We start from the raw sequence: 26,568 nt of genomic DNA, 5'->3' as shown, positions 1-26,568 counted from the left end.
TGTCTTGAAGTTCAAGCAGAAGCACGGCGAGAGCTCCAACCCAGAGGCCGAGGACTTTGACGCTGAGGTTGCGGCGCTTGCGGGAGAAGGCATGAAGCATGGCCGCCTATGGCTTGGTGACGGGTGCGTCGACCCAACGACTATTCCATCTCTCCGCCAGATACATCGTGGTCGTAAGAGCGGCCAGCCTCAGGTAGAGACCCGGCCACGGGCTTCGGATCTAGCTGTCGAGCGGTTACGGGTATGTTCTTCCTTGGGCCTCTACGTTTCTTTACATGCTTTCCATTGAAATGTTAATGACATCGCGACATCAAAACGTAGGCGGAGATGGCAGCAAGGGAACAGGAGGCCCAGGAGCAGACGGCGCATCTGGAGCAGAAGGTTAGGGACTACCAGCAGCAGCAGGCACAGATGATGCAGCAGATGCAGCAGCAGATGATGCAGACGCACCAGCAGCAGATGACCTGGATGATGAACCAAGCCAATCTATCTTCTCCACCGGGGAGTGGTCTTCCTCTTCCTCCTTACGCCTTGCCGTGGGTAAGTTGTTAAGTCCATATCTCCATCTTATCTTCTCTTGTCTTATTGACTAATCATATCACCATCAACAGATGGGGCCTTCGCAGATGATGCCGAACATGCCGCTCATCCAGCCACCGTCCACTCAGAGCCCAGTGACACCTTTCACCGTGAACAACATGAACATCATCCGGAACCTGATCCCCGCTGAGTCCTCCTACACTTGTGCCCAACCCGCTTCTAGGTTGTAGAATGCCATGACACCATGTTCAATTCTATGTCAATATGCAAATGCTAAATAAATGCCACCATGCTCAATTCTCATGTCAAGATTTTCTTTTCACCTTGTAGGAGAACGACAAGGCAATGACGATGATGCCATGGGAAGCAATGGAGGAGGACAAGGTTGATGGCATGGATTCCTTGTCGTTGTTCGATATGCACTTGAAGTTGTAATGGATTGTATGCACTTGTTGGACTATGCACTTGTCATTGTTGTAATGGACTTGTATGGACTATTTATGCACTTGTATGCACTCTATGCACTTCTATGAACTATATGTATTTGTTATATGTTGTTGCACTGATACATGTATTGTTGTTGAGGATATATATCATATATATTGAATTATGTGCAGGGAATAAGCAAAAACAGAAAAAACCTGAAAAAACCTGGGGTCTTTGCCGTGTGTGACATTTGGTCACTTTGCCGTGTGCACACACACGGCAAAGGAGCCACGTGGCGGCAGCCTGTGCTCCTTGGAGCTCCTGGGGCGTGCCTGGAGGTTCCTTTGCCGTGCGCATTGGGCTGAAGGCGCACGGCAGAGGGAAGCCGCACGGCAACGTCCTGCGCGCACGGCAAAGATGTGCCGCACGGCAAAGACGTGCCACATGGCAAACACAACGGCCGCACGGCAAAGAGCTATCGCACGGCAGCGTTTCTGGCGCACGGCAGCGCAGCGCGCACACGGCAAAGGTCTTTGCCGTGCAAAGTGGCGACGCGCACGACAATGTTGCCGTTGCCGTCAGAGTCTTTGCTGGGCGGTCGTTGCCGTGCGACTTCACACGGCAAAGACTTTGCCGGGCAAATAGGGCCCTTTGCCGTGCGATTTGTCGCACGGCAACGTGCGGTTTTCCCGTAGTGTATGAGAGGATGGGTGTGTTTTCCGTTCGCTCGGCATATCGGATGCTTGTACACACGCGCGAGGGGCGAACTGCATGGCTCGACGAACGTGAAGGCTCATCGAACGTCAATGCCGCGGCAAAAAAATTGTCTACACTATGGCAGGCCAAGGTGCCCGCAAAGATCCACGTTTTCCTTTGGAGGTTAGCAAGACAATCTCTCACAACTGACGATGTGCTGCATCACATGGCGACACAGAGGGATTGCGCAATTTGTGAAGAGCCAGACCCATGGAAACATTCACTCGTGGAGTGCAACATGGCCAGGTGCGTGTGGCCTTTGGCGCCGGAGGGGCTCGCATATGTGATCACCAACGCAAGAGAGCTGCATGCGAAGGCTTGGTTGGCGACATTGTTTCAGGCGCTGCCGCACGATGATCTTACCCGAGCGATCGTCACCCTCTGGGCGATATGGCACGCTCGGCGTAAAGCTTTACATGAGGGTTTATTTCAGAGCCCTTTGTGGACTCACAGTTTTGTGAACAGGTTCTTAGCGGATTTGAAGTTGTCTAAATCTGCAGCCAAGGAAGTGGCAGTGAAAGCAAAATCTGTACTAGGGCCAAAGTGGATCCCTCCTCCATATGGTCTAGTAAAGATAAATGTGGATGCTGCATCATCCAAAAACTCAGCAAAATCGGCGATTGCAGCAGTGGTGCGAGGAGAAGATGGTGCCTTCCTAGGTGCGTCATCAGTTGTTTTGGAAGGTTTATCTAATCCAGATATTTAGGAAGCATTGGCGTGCAGGGAGGGAATGACGGTGGCTGCTGATCTACTAGTACAGAAATTTCGGCTAGCTAGTGACTGCAGCAATGTGATCCGAAGCATGTCTGAGTCATGTTTTGGTGCTTATGGTCACGTCATCCAGGAGATTGTGGTCAGGGCTGCTAACTTCAGAGAAGTTCAGTTCGTGTATGAAGGTAGAAATGCAAATGTGGATGCCCATAACTTGGCTAGAAGCTCTATTTATCTAGAGGTGGGCAGGTATTCCTGGTTTATTTCTCCACCAGATGGTGTTTGTATGAACTGTAGTGTGAGTTAATAAAAGGGGTGGGGTTACTCAAAAAAAACTAGCAAATATTTGGAAAAAGGCAGTCACTCCCGCACGACACAGCGGACACGCGTGCCCTCTCCGACATCATCTTCACATGTCATTTACATGGAACTATTCAAAAGAAAAGACAAATACAATTTGGCCATGCAAATTTGCATAAGACACAGAAAAATAGGAAAGACAATGGAGCCCTCCACTGCTTCTTCCTTCACCGCGTCTTCCCCCATCGTGACGGGCTATTGTTGTTGGTAACACGGTGGTTCTTCTGCTTGTTGAGATCGTCAGCGGAGGGGGGCGGCTAGAAGCCCGTGGATGGGACCATCGGCCCCGATGATTCTTGGCACCCGGTGTCGCGATCTCCTCAGCGTCGGTCCAAAGATCGGGGAAAAAAGAAGCAAGAGTGTAAGGGTATTTTACCCTTAACCTTTATTTTGGTTAATAATGACTCCGAAGCTAAAGTATGGACTATTGTTACCTATGAGTGTCTAAGCAGGTTTTGGTCCGCAAGTGTTGTTGGAAGGTGGTGAGAGACCCCCATTTGCTATACAAGAGAATTGTCGGTGTTTTGGCTTTCTTTTCACGTGTTTTATATTTGAATCAATAGGAAACACCGCACTATTAATAGGGGTGATCTCGATGAGCTTCTCGGGGATGTTGTCAAAGCCATACACACATCCTACCACCAAATACATCTCACACTTTTTGGGTGAGTTCAGTTTTTGGAGAAAATGCTTTTTGAGATGGTATCGGCGAAACTGACGTAGATACTAGCGGTGTTGGTTTCCACGCTGGATTGGTTCGGCACTCGCCTGAATTCTTTGGTATTTTACCCTTAACATTTATTTTTGTTAAACCGCCTAGGAAGCTAGTGCGCCGGTTTTGAACCATCCCAGGATGCCGATGATGTGCGGTATCCATGGCAATGTCCATTGATGATGGGCTTGGGTATAGGGAAAGAGGCGCGCTGGTAGATTCATCGCTAATGAGCAACATAGAAGGAGAGTTTTACCCATGTTCATGCCCCCGAAGGGTAATACCCTTCTTCTTGCTTGTCTGATCTTTAATATCGATGAAGGTTACAATGTTGCCGTAATGGCTCTAGTGGTATAGATTGGATATTGCCTAGGGCAGATTATGCGTGACTTGAAGTTAGCCTCCCCGGCGACCCTCCTAGACTTTATATGGGAGGCTAGGTCTTAGGTACCACGACCGGGTCGGTTACAGGCTATAGGTGAACCCTACGGTTTCCTAATCTTGGGCATGTCCTTATTCCACATGCCAGGAACATCGGCTTGTCATGCTTCATAGCATCCAACATCTCTTGGGCTTCGTGGTCCCTAGCAAACAATCATATGGGCCCCTAGTTCGGCCGAACCAGGTTGAGTAACGGTGGGTTCCTGATAGGCTATACCCACGTTAGCCGAAGAAGTGCATAATATAGCATGCCGGTTTTCTCGTTGGATCAAGTCCGCGCGCGGGAGGATTGGCGCCACCGATTTTACCATCGGGTTGGGTCACAGGAACTTTCCCAAATGGCTAGTTGTCTTCTTGGACTATAAGTACCCCTTCTTCCATCTTGAGAGGGTTAGGTCAACCATTTATAACATATCCTTGAACTCTCTCTCTCTCACCATTGTTGAAACATCATTTCTTAATGATCTCCCAATCTACCCAACCTGTTGTGGGTATACTTCATAGGTGTATCATCGACAGTGCCTAGATCCGGCAAACCCGGGTGGCCCACAGATGGTGCTGGTGGCATACGACCCACCGAGCGGCCCACTTGATGTTGGTCAAGATGGAAGATATCCATCCTAGGAATAAGGAGCCGGATTCAGGCCGACCTGCGCCAGGAGTCAGATCCGGCAAGGCCCATGAAGGTAGCCGGATCCAGTATGACGAGTTAGCTATAGGCGGATCCTTGACGTGCACGGCAATGTAATATTCCGTAGTTAGGAAAGTTTGTATTCCGGCTAGGACTCTCCGTGTAAACCCTAGATCCTAGCGCCTTTATAAGACGGATCCCGGGAATCCTAGAGGCACAACTATAACTCATTGTAACAACGTGAAAGCGCCCAGATAATTCCAGACAAGTAGTAGTAGGCCCTGCCTTCGAGCAGCGCGTTCCGAAGATGGCTAAACCGTGTACCACCATCCCAATGGCTCTCTTCCCTATGGCCCCCACTTCTCCCCCCCCCCCTCCGTGAGGATCCCTCCTCTGGGTATTGTCGAGTAGGCAACGATAGTTGGTGCCCACCGTGGGGCCAACGACGTCTAGAGGCCGGAACCGGGAGGGTTCTAGCTTCGGAGGCATCGATGACACAATCGCCGTGGGGCGCGTCTTGTACACCGGCAAATTTCCGATCGTACCTCCGGACGAGTGCTGGATTCCGGCTAGGACAGACCCCGTCAAGCTCTCCATCATCCCGATCGGCAGGATACACATCTTCATCGGCGAGACCATTGACTCCGACGGAAACACACTGGTAAGTACTGCAGCCACGACCGCCACTGAGCAGGACGTAGCCGGAAAGATCCGATCTGAGACGCAGGAACTTTCCTCGGAAGATTGCGCCTTAGATCTGGAATTTTCAACGCCCACCCAATCCGCCCCTGAGAAAGAGTTAGTGGTGGAAGACCAACGCAGATCCGCCTGTGTTTCCCAGGTGTTAGAGAAGCAGAGGTGCCACTTTGTGCTCTTCCTCGCGCACACATCTGGATCCACCCCTCCTCAGGAAGGTGCTGGACCAATGCAGCTAGACGGTGCAGGAGATAATCTTGGATCTGAGCAACCTGAAGGTGCCGGAAACAATGATGACTCGATACTCGATAGCCTCAGCCTGTTCTCAGAAGACGTTTCGCCATGGCTTCGAAAGAGTACGAGAGGTACTGCAAGGAGCTGGAGGACGCAGAGAAAGCTGATGGTGAATCATCTCCGCCAAAGAAGGTCTTCGCGACCTTGGCTAGCCTAGATGAGGACGAGGACAACAATTCAGAGAAGACCCCGCCTCAAGCAGCAATCCTAGATCCAACCCAGCCGGATGCCCCGTCACGGATTCGTGCCCGTCGGACGACGGAGAAACCTCATGGCCGGAGCCTGAAGTTCCAAGAAGGGATGGCAGCCGAGACGCTCACGGACATAGCAGGCCAAGACAAAGAGCACGTCCATCAAAAAGAAATCCTGACCACTCCGATCACCACATTGGTGTCTACGGATCCGGAAGCCTTTGAGAAGATCGGCGAAAAGAACTCCTGGCGGAAGCTCAGAACTTGGTCAAGGTCACAACATCAATCCTACAGGACAAGGTGAAAACCGACAAGTTGTACGAGCAAGCTGTAGAAAATGAGCAGAAGACATAGGAAGAATATGAGAAAGCCAGAAATCTTGCGGCGGAATGGAAAGCCACCGTCAAGGAAACCCATGAGGAAGCGATGCAGATGAGGCAGAGAGATGCTACTCCCATCGCAACATCAACTTTGATAGTGCAGCTCACCACAGACCTCTGGCAACTCCAAAGGATAACATGAAAAAAGAGGCAGAACTCATGGACTTCCAAGACTTCTGAGAAGCTAGCCGGAGGTTTCAGAGGCATGAGCAAGATGAAAGATATGGAGAACCTCGGAGAACTCTTGGGGCTACTGTTATGGGTATACTTCATAGGTGTACCATCGGCAATGCCTAGATCCGGCAAGCCCTGGGTGGCCCATAGATGGTGGTGGTGGCATATGGCCCACCGGGTGGCCTAGTTGCTGTTGATCAAGATGGAAGATGTCCAGCCCAGGAACAAGGAGCCGGATCCAGGACAACTTGCGCTAGGAGTCGGATCCGATAAGGCCCATGAATGTAGCCGGATCCAGTATGGCATGTTAGGTATAGGCAGATCCTTGACGTGCATGGCAATGTAATATTCCATAGTTAGGCAAGCTCCGTGTAAACCCTAGATCATTGCGCCTTTATAAGCCAGATCCTGGGAGCCCTAGAGGCTCATTGTAACAACGCGAAAGCGCCTAGATAATTCCAGACAAGCAGCAGTAGACCCTGCCTCCGAGCAGCGTGTTCCGAAGCTGGGTAAACCGCGCACCACTGTCTCAATGGATCTCCGCCCTATGACCACCTTAAAGTATATCACGAGTGAGCGAGCTATTCCTTCGTATGATAGGCTCCGGAGAAGATGGTGAGCCTTCGTGGTGTTGGGAAATCCTTTGTGGGATCTGGCACCTCTCCAACCTGATGTACATTCCTCCCAAGGAAGTGAACACGTGAATACATCTTCCTCTTCGCATGCTTCGGTTACTCCTCGCCGATCTATTTACTTTTTTTTTACATTTGTGATAGCATTCATGTTTTAAGTACATTGTATCATCATGTAGATTGTGCTACCTAGTTTCCATTAGGCACACTTACACAAAGCCTAAAATCGCAAAAGAATTTAAAGAAAATTTCTAGAATCTATTCACACCCCTCTAGTTTACCATATCTATCCTTTCAATTTGTACCAAATTAAGGACTCTCTTTAAGGGCTTTACCGCATAAAGAGCGAGATGGTTTTCACCGATGATGAGGATGATACTAAGCAATATACAATCAAAGAGATTAGGGAAATTATGGTCAATTAAGCCCTTTAAAAGGCTAAGGCCGATTCCGATCTCAATGAATGGCTTAGCAAAATCAAGATGTATATAAAGGATGTTGGGGATAATTAAGACTCCACTTGTTGAACCATCGGCTAGCTCCCAAGCGAAATAGTTTGTCCTGGGTGAAGTAGGAATTTTCAATGTCGCTGAAACGAGTGATGCCACAAAACCTCCAAAGTATTATAGTCAATTTCCTTTTGATGAAACTCACATTCCTTTTGGAAAACTTCTATGGAGTCTCATCTTCGCAGTTATAGCAAGTAGCTTTGGGACGTGGTGGTGCGTGGATTCAAGGTCAACAATCAGAATGATTTAACTCCACGTGCGTACTATGATCGTCAACTCAACACCACCACACACGAGAATATTTGAAGTGCACTACACTGAGCTCTTCATAACCAAGTTAGTGATCTTGAGTCCGCCAATGAGCTTTGTGATAGAATAACCATTCTCCAAGATGGAATGCCCCTCATCCAAAAGTCCAAGTATGAGGCGGCCAATTCCGAGATGAACTTGTTCATGATCAAGGATGGTGAAAGCCTTTGTGATGCCCACTCTATGCTTGATGCCTTATCTGTGAAGATTAAGGGAATTGGTTGCAGCGAGTATCAAGATGGCTTTGATGTAAATGATGAGACCATCAAGTCCAAGATTGTCTCATTAATTGCTTTCGATGACAAGCAATTGGCCCTCAACTTGACTCTTCTTTATGCTAAAAGCAAATTCTCTCAGGATAATCTTGTCTCATATTTGTTGCTACGTAGAATATGGCCAAGGAAGGAACAGGGTCGAAGAGTTGAACTGTGTTACGGATTCCACTCATACCATTGATTTGAAGGCCAAGGTTGTACAAGCCAAGGAAGTTCATGAAGATATTGAAGTAGAATATGAGATGACATCAACAAGTGATATCCATGTGGATGTTGCTTTCTTCGCCAAGAAGTGGAACACTAACTTTGGGAAGAAAGGTTTGAGCTACCCTAGTGAGAAGGAGAGTACTTGTTACAATTGTCATGAAGCAAACAACTTTGCGGACAACTGTCCTTATGACAAGAGAGAAGACAAGCCAAAGTATGAAAGGGGTGCCAAGCCAAGGTTGAAGCCAAACCCGATCAATGAAAGATACAAGAAGAAGAAGAAGAAGAAGAAGAAGAAGAGAAGGCAAAAACCTAGTTGGTTCCGAGTGTACTTCCAACGAAGATAGTGATGATGAATAGAAGATGGTAGTTGTGGCCAGTTTGGCTCTTGCCGAACCTGGGTCACTCTTCACCTACGGATACACAAAGGACTACTTCGACAACTATGTCATTCCCAAGAAGTCCGACACTTGTCTCATGGCAAGAGGAGCAATGGAGGACGACCTCGTCCTCTCTTCCATTCCCAAGAAATCTGATAATTGCCACATGGAAGAGGATCTAAGGTGATGTATCCTCCCTCTCTCTGTAGCATCTTGGATGATAGTGCTGCTGTTGAAGAATAATATATAATCATCAGATTGTTTAAATTAAAGTGTTCTCTTCATTGCGATGTTCTTGCTAAGTTCTATTTCTTACTGGATACCGTTGCTTCACGTGACAAGACCATTGAGGAACTGACATCTCATATTGAAAATTAATGAAAAGCGGAGATTAAATCTCGTTAAGAAAGAACTAAAATATGAGAACAACACTACATTTCTTCTTCAGCAACAAATTGAAACATTTGAACTTGATAAGGTTAAAGACTTGGATACTCTTGATAGCGCTCTTTAATGTCTCAAGACCTTGATGCGTCAAAAAAAAGAACTTAAAGTTGCTCATTCTTGCTTCACTAAGGACCTGGACCACCTAGAGATTGCTAACAAGCTTGTTAAGGGTGAGCTCATGAAACTTAGAGAGAACCATGACCTACTTCAATACACTTATGAAGAGGCTATTGGTACATTGAAATATCCATAATTATTGATAAGATTGCATGTACTTCTAACTCTACCATTGATCAAGCACTTCTCATTGAAGAGAATAAGAAGTTGAAAGCACAACTTGAGAAAGAGTGTCTCACACCTTCTAGTAAGGACAAGACTCTTGATGATGTCCTTGCTCATCAAAGGTGAGAGCTCACAAGCAAGGAATTGGGTAGAACCCAATAAAGTTAAACTTTCTGCAAGAAGGGCACAAGGTGGATGACAATATCAAGAAGCCTGATTGTGAATGGGTGAGCCACAAGGGGAAACTGTATTCGCAAGTTTGCGGGAAATAATAACCCATCCTATGTGATATGTAAGGGCACGCAAGGGGATATGTATGCTAAATATGTTGGTCCCCGCAATGGTTATGCTTATTGTTGGTACTAAATTTGGGTACCAAAAGTTCTTCTTGCTAATATCATGGAACCCTTTACTAAATGGGTTCCTAAACAAAGGACTTGATTATGTAGGGCGATGCCTCAGGTGATTCAAAATGTGTGTTTGATAGTGGATGAACCAATCATTTGACCGGAGGCAAAGAAGTGATTGATGAATTTATTGAAGCAATCAAGTAAACGTCAAGCAACACCTTTTAGGATAATTTAAAAGGAAAGACACTTGGGTGCAGATAGAATACTTTTAGATAAAATTATAGAATATTTTAGGTCCAATTTGGAGCGCGAAGTTCCAATGGAAGGATAATGAATTCCTTCAACATGCTACATGTAAATTACCTAAGGTTAGAAACACAGTTTTACTTAAGTTCATTATCTTAGGAGCCTACTTCTCAATTTTTGTGGTTTTATTTGTTCTGTGATGGCTCTTTCTCTATGGAGCTCTTCCCTGATCAACATTATACATTGAGTTATCATGCTATTTTTGTTCTTTGTCTTACATGTTACTGGGGACATTATGGAAAGAATTGTTGGTGCAACATTTATAGACTGATATTTCAATATTGATTTGGTTTGGAAACTATTGGGTAGTTGTTGTCTCTAGTAATTACCCCCTCCAGTGGCAGGGGACCATACTAGGCCATGTGAAGATCTTTCAAAACTAAAAATCAGTATTAGTAAGGAATTTTGAGCCATCAAGTTCATTAAGATACTAATTTATCAATAATAATTGGTCCATTGGCTCAGTTTGGCCCAGTCTAGCCCAACCGTCCTCTCCTTAAGTGGCAGCCACTGTCCGCTTGTGTCTTGCACCCTGGAGTATCTAGGTGGCTCGTATTCTATGCTTTAAAAATAAATTATATTTTATGTCAGTTATCTATGATTTCTAGTAAAGGATGAAGATATTAAGAAAAGATGGAGAGATTAATTTGATGGGTTATTCATTGATGTGAATGGGAGGACTATATCCGAGCTAGACGACTCCTTGGATGACACTATCATGTTGTTCGCGCAAATGATCCTATATCTTCATGTTAAGGTGGCCCTAATAAAAAAGTAGAAGAAGGAAAGTCCCGAAAAATATAAAATAAGGAAAGTCACTTGCCCCAACGGTCTATCCATTGCGATGTGGATATGTCTTGGAGAGGTGGCTATAGTATAGCTAACTAAGCTATTCAACCAGATGTTTTGGTCAAACAAGATGCTCGAAGAGTGGAGGAAATGAATAGTAGTACCTATCTCCAAAAACAAAGGAGAAGTTCAAATATATACCATTTATGAAGAAATTAAGGTTATGATCCATACTATGATGCTTTGAGAGAGAGTTTTCGAGTATCGCTTGGGGACAAACATGAATGTCACTAAAAACCAATTTGGTTTCATGCCCGAGGTAGGAATACGGAGACACTCAACTTCCCTTGCCATTTTTTGGTCATAGACCATTAGTAACATTCCATATTTTTGAATTATTTTCCAAAGAATGGTACAAGTTATGGCATATCTTTTTCGTTCCACGCTGTGATGGGGATGATAAAGGGATGACATTACACACCTGGTTATGATGGTTCCAAATAGAGACATTCCCATTGTAATGACCAACCAATATCCTGCGCGACACATGTGGATACTTAAATATAGAATAATATATGATACAAGAGTGTTTATACAATTATTATACAAATTACTCGTTTTCATTTACCATTATATGTTAATTAAATAACTACGCATCCGCACTTACTCCTGCCAGCAACAAGGATACCCCACATGTATGTATAAAATATAAATCATTCATTGTATGCTAAAGTTCAGATGAATTAAATAATACTATTGATTAAAATCTGAAAGGTTATTGTTTTTATATAAACTAGCACAGTTGCCCTCGCAAATGCGAGTGCATCGTCTTTGAGCATTTTGGTATTTTATTTACTGCGATATATAATAATATTTATCTCACAAATCTTCTTCGTTCAAAATACACCATGTCATATACATGGATGTATTTCTCAATGTTTCACTTTGAACATTTTATACATAGTTATGTTTCTAAAAAATATCCATAATAATGTAATATTTGCCTAATGTCCATCCCATCGATATCAAACTCACTCATATATAACTTTTGTGCTCATATGCATCATTTTCTCATTTGACGCATCAAAAAGCGCGCATTTAAAGTTATTGCACTAATTAAGTTTCTAAATAGTAAAAATAATAACTATTTCAATAGTTTGGTTGACGTTTTAGAAACAAAATTAGCAATGCATAAGGGTGTTCTTGAATTTTTTTTCTATGTAATGGGACCTACGTGCCATTGGTTGGAATTTTTTATATTTGAACCTTCGATACTTGCAACAAAAGTGGGTTTGCACATAAATCGATGCAGGTGCCGGGAAATTTGCCTTATTTTAAAAAAATAATGAAAATATGGTATATAATCATATTGCCAAGAAATAATAAAATAATAATAACTATGAGCATTTTTCAAGTGTCTACCATACGCGCATGTAAAGCTCAAACATTTAAAAGTAGCACAAACTGAAATAACTTCATCATAAGGCTGAGTGACCCACACATTTCTGTGGCTAGATTTGTTGTGTGTTATTACTTTTGTTTAATTCTAGGGCATATCAGTCTTGAGATGTGTGCATCTTTGTACAAATTATTTTATTGACGCTAAGTTCCCAAATATTAAGTACATTTTGAAATTTCAGTTGGAAGTTATTTGTGGTGTTGCACATGCTTAAACTATTTGATCTCATTTCTCACTAAGTTTGTTGTCCCTAGATAACTGATATCTTATTCGCCTCAGCAAAGTTGCAGTTGGTAGCCATATTATTATTATTTATAATTACAGATCAATACAAATGAATGTGTAGCCAATTGAAGCATCTCGTTACAACATTACTGAACTCTATGCAAATCTTTCCACCAGGTGTATCAAGGTTTTGGCAAAGACCTTGATTATAGCTAAACTATAGTTTTGTAATAATCTATAGCCTCATGTCTTTCACTTCGCCACATTCGATGTTTATATTTTCATCAATTTCTACATTTTTTTATTATATGTAGAAAATATGGCTTGTGGGTGCAAATATATTTTATATTTTCAGCCAATACTCGCCTCATTATTGGTCGTATAGTTCTTATTGTTCTATAAAGTGTCATTCTTAGTTATATATCTAGTAAAGTTATATGTCTAAGTTGATCGTATTCGTTCGTATTTTTCTGTTTACCAGTATTGTGTGGTTATATATGTAAGATGATGTAAAAAGTTTATATTCATAAAATAAGTTAGAAAATTTAATCATATTTTTAACATGCCAAATGAGTTATTGTACTTAATATTTACTATTGCGCGCATTGAACCATCTTGGTTCCTACTTCTTGTGGTTCATTGGTACGTTTACACACATAGCTTATTGGCATCAGTGTGCCATTTGGTTTTACTCCATCTCTTTCCAATAAGTTGGCGCAACTTTTTTTCGAACATACACAACGAAATGGGTGTAGATACATGCTTATATAGACCAAATCTGACCAAAGCAGCTATCCTGACTATGACGGTTGAACGGTTATGCTTTCTTCTCTAGGTGATATGACTTTTAAACGGTTATGCTTTTTTTCTCTAGCTCACACACTCGAAAGCAGATGTCGGCATCAATTTTCATCGCTTAGTATATTTTCCAACTAATTGATATGTCATACATATATGTGTGAATGTCTGTCTCATGTTTATTATGTGAGGTAAGTAGATTCACCAGTCGAGGTTTGCCTCCACACCCAACATAGGATGTGTTAAAAACTAAAAGAAATATGCCATCTGATTCTGTAGACGAACGGTTCGATCGATGCAAACCCTCATTTCACGGACAGTAGCGTACATGGGATGCCTTGTATGGCCAGATCCAACAAAATCGGCGTTGCTGATAGTCCCTCTAGGCCCACGAAGGTTGTCTGAGATTTGTTAAAAATTGAATGTATATTTAGTGTCTACATACATCCAAATTTTAATAAATCTCAGACAATCTTCATTAGATAGAGGAAGTACTGTATTATCTTAATCACCAAACAATTTTTTTTTCATTGATGTACAGTGAGCGAGCCTTCTTCCACGACAAACTCTAGCCGCTAAAGATCTGAAGTGTAGCACGTGTCCGTGGAGCTTTTTTTCTCAGATGAGATTTTTAAACTCCTTCCTTTGCTGCATGCTTCATATCCCAGACTGGCCGGCCGCTCGTTTCATTTTGGTCTACATGAATTTGGTTTGTACGATTCTAATAGATCTATTCTAGGTCATTATAATTGGACCCACGATACGACCTATGGATAAAATAATTTAAATATGCAATAAATTTTCTTTTTATACTTATGTGTCAAGTACACATAAATACATGTTTTTGTTGCACGTTACACAACTTATCTTTTAATCTCAGTCTTTAAATTTAGAATCAACATAGTATATATTTTCGGCATATGTGGATAAACGTGGTTGCTTCTCAGTCTTTAAATTTAGAATCAACATAATATATATTTTTGACATATGTGTATAAACGTGGTTGCTTTATTTTACATATTCGTATTTTTCTTTTAGTATATAGTAGATTCGTGTTTTGCTTTTAGCTAGTATATAATAGAAGATTATTTTACCTTGGATATTTTTTTGAAAGGAATACTGTAGGAAAAGCCCCTACAGTGATTTTGTTTTTAAATAATAAGAACTCAAATTCGCGTCCCTAGGGACTTGAACCTGGGTGTCTGAGTTCCTTAACTAAGTGAGCTGGGCTCACTTCTTTTTACCTTGGCTATTCAATGGAAAAACAAACTCCCCCCGAGTTTTAAAAATGTGGTTGTTTTGGACATAGAGAATTTCATCCTTTGAGAACATTGTGTAGAAATACCATTAAAATATTTAGATTATATACTGGAAATCATATGTATATATGTTTTTTGGGCTTTATAAATACACCGCGGAAGAAACAAGTGTTAAAAGTTTTGGATACTATATTGATGTCCAAACGACATCGTGTATGGAACCGGAGGGAGTATCTCCCATGAATTTTTGTTGATTAGAAGGTCAGAAAGTATATATTTCTCAACTGTGTTGATCTTTGTTGACCTGACTTTGTTGATGTTTTTTGTGAAGTGCATATTGCATTTGTCAAATAACTATCTTTGATTTAGTAGATAATTATTCAAATGATTTTCGTTTTATATTATTTATATATGGAAGGGAGGGCGTTTTAGTGCTCGAGCGCATATGCTCCGGATACCTGGACCGCACTTTCTTACGTCGGGCCCGTGCCAAACTTATTTTAGTTGCAGACATGCGCGACTGAAAAAATTACTATTTTAGTGGTTTTTTATGGATACATTATAGGCTATCTCCAATTGCTAAATTTTAGTGAATTCATAAGGTGTAACCAGAAGTTCCATTGTGCATGGAATGTTTGTGGATTTTATATTTTAAGTGGAACAAATTCTACAAGAAAATGCTATTTTCTGTACTTAATTAGTAGATTACTAATTTTACATAAATTTATGTTAAAGTTGTTTTAAGAAATGCGTCCAATATATAAGGACATGTGTTCTAGGTGACATTTCGTTTATGCGTGCAATTTTGCATGACGTCTGTGTATTATTATTTTCATATTGTTTCAGTTCAGATGATGTTATCACATATGTGGAAATTAGAAGAATACATTGTGTGATATGAGAAGTAGCGGATTGTTCAACAGTTCGAGAAAATATCATGCATTGAGATGAAGGGAAATCCTAAGACATATGAGGACTAGCTCACCAGTAGGTGGGAGATGGAAGGGTCAGCCCTTTGAGTAGTTAAGCCGACCCTTGTGATTCCCCCTTTTATTTTCAGTACTAATAGTTTACTCAATATATAAATATGTCATCGTAAAAAAAGTGTATACATGTATGTAGTCCCAAATATATTAATTTAACCAAGGAATGTCGATCCATACAAAGTTAATGTGTGAGGATGGCTTGGATCTACAAGATCAACGGCAGTTTCCAAGTCCTTTAAGTTGTTTGAAAAATCACACCAAGACTAGGAATAGTCATAGTATGAAATAGGGGTAAGATACCTAATCTGGTATATGAAACTCGTTGCTCAGTTAGGACTAAATCATGTACCAACATATATCCACTGATACAAGCTTGAAGCCAGAATTGCCGAGATTGTCCTCTGACGTGAGGTATAGAAACTTTGCTTGGTTAACTTGCTTTAGGCGCATAGAGCTTCAATGGACTTGCTTATAAGGCTTTGCTAAAAAAATAGCCTCTAAAAGAATCATATCATCAAGGTGCCATGGGTGCTATGCTTTTCAATTAGGCGTTGATGGTCTATAATTCATTCCTTCTAGGATTTACCCCTACTTTTGTTCGACAACTATAATTTTTGTTCTCGGTTATACTAGTTTGATTCGGTGGTACCTAGATTCGGCTATGGACTTGTCCATTTCATGAGCACCGGTCACGGTTTGCTTCACATGTTTCCGGGACTGGATTCCTTCGAATGGGAAAACATGATTTTTGAAACCTCGGTAGCATCTGGTCTCCAGTCGGCAATACGGGAAAATGGTTCTCAAAATGGACGTACAAAGTAAGTCATCAATCCTGGTATGATTGTGCTTCTTTAAGAGCAATTCACTATGCGAAAATCAGATAGTTGAGTCGAATCCTAGGGTGAACAATATGGAACACAACACCTTCGATTATAAATCTTTTAGAGAAACTACTCTTTTATGTTGGCTGCATATAAGATACTAGTCAGTGAAATCGTAGTTTCATCTGTTTGAACTTTGGGTTATTCATCTAAACTCTCATGCTTATTGTTCTTGAGTTCCATCTTAAGAGAGGAAAAGTTTGTGATCACGATTGAGGTTTAGTTGAGAGTCAAGCAAGAGCATCTACGAGCCTAGAGATGATGAATTATTTCTATTGAATATTTACCATCTCCTAGTTGTCTAGGAGTAGATTAGGAGCTTCCATTTTTGTGGATCGTCCTTAAGAAGTTTGTGAAGGTCCAAGGATCACCTCAAGTACACCATGAGTGATTAGGTAAGTTCCTTTTGAACTTAGCTCAAACATAAGAATGTGAAGTCGAAGAGATTTTGATGCTACATGCCTAAGCCTCAACAATCGAGACATGGCGTTGCACTAGGCACGGGAACATATGGCTAGTTCCGGTGTCTTTTGGTCTAACTCATTACTTACTTTCATGTTTTATGTTGTTTTTATTTGGGCTAGTCCTTGCAAGTTCATTTATTGCTTCAGTTTTAGTTAGCTCTAAATTTCTTAGATTTTGATAATATCCACTTCATCAAGGCCAATTGATATACCTCGGTCTTTCAAGTTCCTTTGACACATCTCTTTCTTCCTGGTACTTCAAGAGAATCGAATCCGGATCTAGAGACAAGAGGTAAAGTATTTTCTCTCAAATATAAAAGGGAACATCAATCTATTCGACCACGTCCATAATAGTTGTGCTCAACATCTCCACGAGAAGACACACATCTCCACCACCGTTTTTAAACCTCTATAAATTAATTATTGTTATTTTGCACCTGTCCTAAACTCTTCTCCGGAATTACCAATATTTGGTAACCTTAATCTTAACCTTTTAATTCATACCGTGATTGCTTCTTTATCGCCATATTCGAGTATTTCATTGTTGATTGTGACTATTTTAGTAATTTAGTTAGTTCTCTGTGGCACAAAAATCCCAAGTGAAAGTTAAGAACATGATTGGAAATAAGTGGTTGAGTATACTCTCATCTTTACGAGTGTAGCCATTTTTTTAACGACATAGATTATGGAGTTTTAATTAATGGTTGTTGGTTGAGGCATATATTCTGGCGTGTTAATTAGTGGGTTTTTTTAAAAAGCAGTCATACACAAAGTCATTAATTGTCTCCTACCCCTTTTTGATTTCCATATAGTATTTCACGGTGATGTACTGAAATATACAGTATATGGTTGTCTCGTGAAATGTGACCTACTCCTATGATGAGATTGAGGTGGAGAGAATTCGTTCAGACCTTCGACAACGACTTGTCTCTCTGCTCGTGATTGCTAGTCGTATGAAATTTCTCCAATGTGAAGACTAGAGCATTGTGTAAGTAACAAATTTCTCATGGCCGACAACACTATATGCTATTTTCACACGATTTCTTCCTGTCCAAAATGGAATTTATTTTTTTGACGATTTTAATTATACCCGTCATGAATAAAAAGGCCAAGTCAAGGGAAGATCTGATTTAGTAAAACTCACTATGTGTAATGTTTATGATATACCCTGCTGGAGATATATGCTGAATTTTCCTGAAATCGGGGTCAACTTGACTTTAGTTCAAATGATTTGCACATATGCACCTCATCCAGTCAATCCCTAAGAGCGATCCAGCTAGAAATATTAAAAAAAAGGAGCTGCAACTTGTAGTCTAGGATGGTATCCCAAAAATAATCATGGTGCAAGAGATATTTATGTATATATGTTAAATTACTACAGAACAGTTTTCCTAAAATGTCTGCTTACATGACAAGAAAATCGTAAAGTAAAGACCTGGTATAGACATCAACTTACCAGGGCTTTGTTGAATGTATGTCTATTGTAGTAATGGAGCCCACAGCCTCCGTGTAGTCTATGATCTACATAAATAGTAGTTCGTAAAGTAGTTCACCACAGACAAGCAAGATTTCTGGAATAGAGACATACCTTGATTCTCGGTTTGACCGGCTGCTGGATAATACACACAATAAGCATCCATACCAGTAAGTAAAACAAAAGACCAAACAAAACAACAAATATCAGAAGTTATTGAGATGCACGTATAATTGACCTATAGCATGTCAAGTTAAATTTAGTTTGCCTATAACACAAAACGGACCTGAACGGTTGACGTGTTACCAGCAGTCGTTATTGTTGCTTCGTGCACCCTACCTCTGTTGTCAGTAACATGGAGTGGGTAAGAGATCGATTTGCTTTCGAGGATATGCAGCATCTTATTCTCATTGCAAATGCAAGGGCACAACTACAAGACAATTCCAAAAGAGCTGTTAATTAGCGTACATGCACATACAGACAGAAGTACAAACATATATCTATACCCGCAAAAAAAAAATCTATACATAAATTTATTCTATACCGACATGTATAAATTTTACAGCTTCTGCTTGGGAATTTGTACTAGAGAAACATACATAGTTCCATCTTTGCACAGGAAGCTACCGTCCTTTACCGTTGGTCGCTGCTTGTCATAGTATATATATGATACGGCTTCGCTATCATGGAAAAAGAATCATCGTGTGTCGGCTCCTTTGTCCATCTAATTTTGATATTTGTACCACCAAAGTTCACAAAATGGGTAGTGCTGAGCGTCCCCGGGGATCAAATCCCAGATCCCCCGGTCCGCAGCCACCCGATGGTACACAACTAAGCACGTAGTTATCCGCTGGATCCGGGTATATGGACGAGTCTTTATTCGTCCCATGTGGTGAAAAAGCTTCTGGCAGCGGCTTGGGCATCCTCTCTCCCCCATGGGCCTCGTGCTCATCGGCGGGAGGGGAGGTGCCGGATCCGTCACTTGGACTTGTATAGCTGTAGACTAGGAAAAGTCTTCGTAGCTAGGTTTTGTCTACGGCGACAAAGGGGGCGGCGCTGAATATGTTGGCTTCAGATCTGGTCCAATCCCGACGTCCGGTGGAGTCGAATCTGCGAGCCAAGTTTCATTGCGGGGTCGCCATGGCGGCGGTGGCAATGCCGCTGTGGATTTTGTCCTCCGTCGTAGCCGTGCACGGAGAAGTGGAGGAGCTGTACAGGAGCGGGGCTGGCGGCCGGCGTCCTTCGCGGCGTGGCCGTCGGTGAACTCGAGGCGTTGGTTGATCCGACAGAAGGTGGGCAACGTTGTCTGCCTCAGTCAACTCCGTCGATTGTATCAGGCAGTGCCGCGATCTGGACAAGCTCAGGGTCTTCCAATAGAGGTCCACAAAGCAGCTTGACTGCGAGGAAGCTTTTCCATGTCCTGGTGCGCTGGAATCTCGTCTTCGTCTCCGGTGTCACCTGCGGTTTCAGAAGTCGAGTCCCTGGTGCTCTGCGCGGAGGCTCCAAGGGGCCTGTTTGTTATTTCTTGTTCTGTGGGGCATATGTGTAAAGTTTCGTGTTTCATGGCATTTCTCCAGTGTTCTGTTCTGTGCTACGTGTTGTAACCTGTTGTTTGTATGAATGAGCAGTCGCAGCTTACTAAAAAAATGATCTGTGCCAAAATCAATAACTAGAGACATACGTGCGTGCAAAATCAATTACTCATCGAGCATATGCCGCTTGATGCAGAAATCAGTGTATTGGTTTGTCGCCCGCTCAGGGATGCAAGAGATTGAATTGAGTGCAACAAACGGACCAGATCTGGTTTATTTTTACGGTTTTGTTCTCTCCATCAGCGATATAGACGGAGTATATAAATTAAAGTATGGAGTAAGCTAGAGATCCGAATACAGGAAACATCACTACACTTGTACCTTCTCATCTCACCTGTAAACAGTTATTCGATATGGGCAAAAAATAAGAGAAATTATGCCATTAGAGATCGCACCTGGTGGTCCAAGCCATTTTTTAGTGCCTCAAAAATCTGGATTCCATACTCTGTCTGATTTAGATTACTGACGATTACACCAATACTTGGCCTTTTGCGTCGATCTTTCTCAACACAACTTAGAGCTATTTCGATGCACCTCCTTGTTTGTATAGAATACGCATGTGGCCCTTGTAGCCTACTCATCCAGCTCATGTGTACCTAAAAATTAAAACAACAACAACGTCGTAAATGTGTAACATTGATATCGATAAAAGGCAACACTTTGTCTTACGAAATCAGCAAACTGTTGGGAAGACATTTCATCAATTGTGAAGTAGCCTTCTCGTCCCATCATTATCTTTATAATTAGGACACCCAAGCTGAATATATCAAACTTAGTTGAGATCAAACCTCCGTTTATGTACTCTGGTGGTATGTACCCACTGCACGAGAGATGATACATGTTAATGTGTGATACTATTCGGGCAATGCAGCCTTTATCGTACAGAAAATGTAGGTTCACATGAAAATATTAGCTTACAGTGTTCCTAGACCACTGTTTGTCTTTTTTGTTTTTTCTTCTAAGAACAACCTTGACACGCCAAAATCTGCGATTTTTGGTGACATGTTCTCGTCCAACAATATATTGGCTGGTTTTAAATCTAAATGACACATAGGATCAGGTTTTAGTTTCTCATGAAGGTATTCCAAGCCCTCGCATATCCCCTTAATTACACCATAGCGTGTATGCCAATTACATGCATTAGATTCATCTGCATAAACATACAAAGAGCATCCACAAGTTTGTGGTGGGAAAAATTAATTCAGTATTAACTTATTACCTCCTAATATAAGTAGAGAAGCACGTATCATACCATAAATAAAAGTATCAAGGCTTCCGTTGCACATATACTCGAAGCACAACATCCTCCTAGCCTTTTCAGCAAAAACTGTCCTTCCATTGTGAGGTACATATTCTCCCTTGGTTTCATTGCAAGAGCCAACTAGCCGGACTACATTTTTGTGCTCTAGAATTGCAAGGTTGCGATACTCCTTTTCAAATTGCTCATCATTAAGGTCTAAGACGTCTTTGAGCACCTTCACAGCAATCTTCACTCCATCTTTACGCTCTCCCTATTAAACATCTCACATGCATAAAGTATAAAATAGTATATGCATGACGTAATCGACCCGATACATATCTCTTCCACATGTACTAAATCCTAGTATAACCGAAAACGTAGCCTACCGAGACCATCGGAGCCACCTTGTGATCTTCTGTGTTTTTTATATAGAGGTTCGGCAGAATTGCTTTTGACTACAACATCTAATTTCCAACTTTAACTGATAGCACAACACTAATTCTAACATAAACCACAAAAGAGTAGACAAAGTTAATAATGGAGTGAATGTATGATGTTGAATGTATATATGATGTGTGAGAGTCAACTCACATGCATATGGAAATGCCTTATCTAACTGTAGGAAATTGTTGGTACAAGTACTACATGATAATGTCTTCAATCATACCAGATAAACATCTCCATATGCACCCCCTCCAAGTTTCCGGTGCTTAGAGAAACGATCTGTAATTTCTTCTAATAAATGGAGAGACATAAGCTTGGGAACCCCCGTGGTGTTGTCCATGTTACCTTCTCTAATAAAAAATGGAAATATATGTTACCTGAGAAAATTGGTAAATGCAGATAAACGGAGAAGCAGGTAGAGACACTTGACTAGTGAAAATTGAGCACTTGGAACACACGATATTAGTTGAGCATAGCTAACCTAATTTATAGTCCTATTTCACAAAATCTAATAAGGGCAGAAAATATACTAATACCGCCCTCCTCCCTCACCGTGCAGCGCAACCACCGCAAGGTCATCTCCAGCCATTAGAATGTTTAGATGTTCTATTTTCTAATGATACAATTTTTTTATTATATAATTTAAATTATATAAGTTAAATTAGGGACCTAGGGATACGTGGAAGACTAGTAAACTGAGAAGGAGGAAGTACTACTAAAAATGCATGTTCTAGGAAATCAATTTGTGCTTGGATAATTAGAAGACCTCCAGTCAGATTTAACACTTTAGTATCTCATAAAAACGGAATATTCTTTATTGGGAGACATCGTTAATCTCACGACCAACTGGATAGTTATCTTGAACTCAGTCCTCTCGGAGGTACATGCTGGGACCCACGGCCAGGATGGCCGACTACCTATTTCCTATGATGCCCACAACCATGCTCTAGCGATCAAAGTATCAAACGGCGATCAAAGTATACAATTTAACAGTAGAAATGCATCGTGTGCATGTCAAAAATTTGAACTGCAAATGGCCGGCAAGGTGGCGCGACAGGGCGCACCCCATCCTTAGTCCAGAAACAAAACGAAGTTCAGATAGTCTCACACAACTATGCAATAGAAGGCCAGATCTAACAACTCGCTGGAGACAGTTTGGTTGCCGCAGAAATCTTGAAAAAAAAAAAAGAACTCCGTATTTGCTTGAGAAACTAGAAAGAATCTGGTAAGAGGATGAAAGAAGCATGGATCTAAACAGCTTGTAGGCAGAAGATCGATGGCAATAGAGCGAACCTGAAGAAGATGGCTGCAGCAAGAAGCAACGGCTCGTGAACGCCCTCGGGAGCCGAATGAGCAGGCAGCATCTCGGTCTTTGGCTAAGAAGGAATCGAGCTGGTTGTTGAGGTAGGAAACCGGATTAATTAACACCCTGTACAGCGGCACGGGTTCGGTTAGGAGTTCCTTTTAGCCACTTGACCAATCAATCATTTATTTTGGGGAGGAGAACTGGAAATGTTATATTAAGGGGGGCTTATTCAGTTCTCCGAATAGGAAGATTATAGACGGCTAGACGCACATACCCACACGTTTTGTTTGTTTTACGGACAAGAAAGCCTATTTGAGTTTCAGGGAAATAGAGATAGTGTCAGGGAACAATGTGTCGTCTCGTCTCTACTTTTTTTTCGAAATGGGGAGACCCCCCGGCCTCTGCATCAAAAGATGCACACAGCCGTTTCATTTATTGCATAGTTCGGAATATTCAATTCAAATACAATCACGGACCAGCTAAGGTTGAGACAAGTATCAACCAAAGAAAAATAAAAAGTGACAAGAAGCTATCCATTCATAATTCTGCTAGTATGACGCCATCCAGTAGCCTGGAAAAAGCAGTCATGTGTGACCATCAGCAGCCGGTTGCACCCAGTATCCATAGTCCCCAGCTAACACTCCGGGAGTAGGAAGGACCATAACTGTATCCAATGCATAGCTCGAGAAATAACCTGCAAAAAAATAGTACCCTTTTGTCTATTAAAAACAATATCATTCCTGCAGTTCCATATGGACCAACACAAAGCTGAAACACCAATACGAATTCTAGCTTTATCATTCTTATCCACTCCATTCAACCAATTGCCAAACATATTTATCACGTTCGTTGGAGGAGGTATATTAAAAGTAAAGTAAACCATACGCCAAATAATGCGAGCAAAAGGACATGAGATAAACAAGTGTTCCACAGTCTCTAAAGAATCGCAAAATCAACACTTAGTACATCCATTCCAGTTTCGTTTGGCTAAATTATCTTTCGTGAGGAGAACTTTGTTATTTAAGAATCACAAAAATGTCTTTATCTTAAGCGGGATCTTCATTTTCCATAGGTATTTGCGTAAGAACCTAGTATGACCATTCATCAAGTCCAAGTACATAGATTTTACGGTAAATGTTCCTGTATCTGTAAGATTCCATTTGAAAATGTCAGGAGTATTAGTAAGCTAAACTGCCATAAGCCTACGAACATAATTGCAACCATTGATCCCATCTATAGTCATTCAACACTCTTCTAAAACCAATATTAAGAGGTGTTTGAGCCAGCACATCTGCTACCATTACATTTTTATTTTGAACAATGTTATATAAGGATGAATATTGTTGTGATAGGGGTGTATCACCTAACCAAACGTCTTCCCAAAATCGGACAGTTGATCCATCTCCCGTAACAAAGCGACCTTTACTAAAGAAAACATCCTTAACCCGCATAAGATCCTTCCAAAAAGGTGAAGCCGTAGGTTTTGCCTCAACTTGAGAAAGAGTTTTGTTAATAAGATATTTGTTGCGCAACAATTGTTGCCATACTCCTTCTTTGGTGAGCAATTTGAATAGCCACTTACTTAACAAACATTTGTTTTTTAACTCAAGTACCTAAATACCTAGGCCGCCCTGATCTTTTGGCCTACATAAAATATTCCATTTAGTTAACCTATACTTTTTCTTAATATCATCTGACTGCCAAAAAAAACCTCGACCTATAATAGTCTAGACGTTTGTGCACGCCAATCGGTATTTCAAGAAACGATAGCATGAACATTGGCAGACTAGTAAGAACTGAATTAATAAGAACTAAACGGTCTCCATAAGAAAGTAGCTTGCTTTGCCAACATCCAAGCTTGGCAACAAAACGACTCTCTACCGGATTCCATTCTGCATTGCGCATTTTTCTATGATGTATCGGTACACCCAGATACCTAAAAGGTAAAGACCCAACTTCACATCCAAAAATCTATTTATATTGATGTTCCATGTCTTTCGCTTTTCCGAAACAAAAAAAGTTCGCTTTTGTGGAAATTTATTTTCAGCCCTGAAAGTTGCTCAAAAATACAAAGGATCAATTTCATATTCACCGCTTTCTGCATGTCATGCTCCATAAATAAAATGGTATCATCTGCGTACTGTAAGATGGAAACCCCTCCCTCGACCAAATGAGGTATAAGACTCCCAACTTGACCCTCTTCCTTTGCTATCGCAATAAGAATAGGCAACAAATCAGCTACTATGTTAAAAAGAATAGGCGACAAAGGATCACCTTGTCGTAGCCCTTTTTCTTGTTTGAAAATTATGACCAATATCATCATTGACCCTAATCCCCACACTACCGCCTTGCACAAAAATGTTTAATCCAATCACACCATTTTGGATCAAAACCTTTTATACGTAATACTTGCTGCAAAAAAGGCCATTTAACTTTATCATACGCCTTTTCGAAATCAATTTTGAAAAGCACTACGTCAAGCTTCTTTCGCTGAATCTCGTGGATTGTTTCGTGTAACACAACCACACCTTCTAAAATATGGCGTCCATGCATGAACGCGGTTTGAGTAGGGCAAATCACCTTATGCGCCAACTCAGAAATTCTATTTGTGGCTATCTTTGTAAAAATCTTAAAGCTAACGTTAAGGAGGCAAATGGGACGGTATTGTTGAATTTGCACCGCATTTTCCTTTTTAGGAAGAACAGTAATAACTCCAAAATTCAATTTAAATAGAGGTAATTCTCCTTTCTGAAATTCATCAAACAAAGCCAAGAGGTCATATTTAATTACGTCCCAAAACTGTTGATAGAACTCCGCGGGAAACCCATCCGAACCGGGAGCCTTATTATGTTCCATCTGAAAAATAGCTTCATGAATTTCTTCCTCTGTAAAAACTCTAGTTAAGAGAATATTTTCCTCCGCAGACAGTTGTGGTATATCCGCAACTTGATCCTCCATCATGGAGAAAGAATTGTGTTCAGGTTCACCAAAAAGTTTTTTATAGTATTCTGTTATATAAACTTTCAAATTCTCTTCACCCACAATAGTTCATTCGTCTTGTTCAAGTTGAATTTTTTTTCTTTCTATGTTTTCCATTTGCAATTAGATAAAAATATTTGGTATTATTCCCACCCTCTTGAACATGTTTAACCTTAGCCCGCTGAGCCCATTTGGTCTCTTCATCACGTCTAAGTTTGTTAACACCTTCATTAGCCTCACGAAGTTTCTCCCTGTCCGAAACACTAAGAGTTTAATATCCAATTCATCAATTATGCTTAATAACCTCTCTTTTTCTTTTTTATATTCGTCTCGTCTCTACTAAAATGCTACGCCCTTCAATACATGATAAATAATAATATATAGCTAATTTTATTACTATGTAGTTGTACTAAATTAGACACTATTATGATAGATCCAATTGAGGTCCGTAGTACCACCAGATGCCAAACCACGCGCGGCTCCCATCACTTGTTTTTGTTAATTCTGCTTCAACAGCTTGTTTGGCATCTTGTTCTTGGACGAACGTGGCATGTGCCTAGATTCTGAAATTTGAGTCCTGGAGCCATGTTCAGGCGCGATCCTGGGCTCCCGGCCGGCAACACCCTTCAAATGGTCATCCCCAACAACCCGTTTGAATTTCTC

At 41.4% G+C, this 26,568-nt stretch overlaps 1 protein-coding gene across 1 annotated transcript in view; it reads right to left on the bottom strand.

The window, feature by feature from the left end:
- The window catches only part of LOC127321763 (uncharacterized), a 50,045-nt gene extending 26,938 nt beyond the window's left edge, over positions 1 to 23,107 (bottom strand). Inside the window, exons 1-10 of the mRNA XM_051350731.2 lie at positions 22,914 to 23,107; positions 21,844 to 21,970; positions 21,189 to 21,447; positions 20,855 to 21,086; positions 20,606 to 20,756; positions 20,332 to 20,532; positions 18,631 to 18,774; positions 18,459 to 18,482; positions 18,327 to 18,391; positions 11,280 to 11,334 (exon numbers count right to left, since the gene is read on the bottom strand). Of these exons, the coding sequence (XP_051206691.2) occupies positions 11,280 to 11,334; positions 18,327 to 18,391; positions 18,459 to 18,482; positions 18,631 to 18,774; positions 20,332 to 20,532; positions 20,606 to 20,756; positions 20,855 to 21,086; positions 21,189 to 21,447; positions 21,844 to 21,970; positions 22,914 to 22,984 (1,329 nt within the window). The 5' untranslated portion in view covers positions 22,985 to 23,107. The remainder of the gene's footprint in view (positions 1 to 11,279; positions 11,335 to 18,326; positions 18,392 to 18,458; positions 18,483 to 18,630; positions 18,775 to 20,331; positions 20,533 to 20,605; positions 20,757 to 20,854; positions 21,087 to 21,188; positions 21,448 to 21,843; positions 21,971 to 22,913) is intronic.
- Positions 23,108 to 26,568: the final 3,461 nt, after the last annotated feature.

This window comes from Lolium perenne, chromosome 5, assembly GCF_019359855.2.
Source record: "Lolium perenne isolate Kyuss_39 chromosome 5, Kyuss_2.0, whole genome shotgun sequence".
Lineage (NCBI taxonomy): Eukaryota > Viridiplantae > Streptophyta > Magnoliopsida > Poales > Poaceae > Lolium > Lolium perenne.
This window is presented reverse-complemented; position numbering and strand designations above follow the sequence as displayed.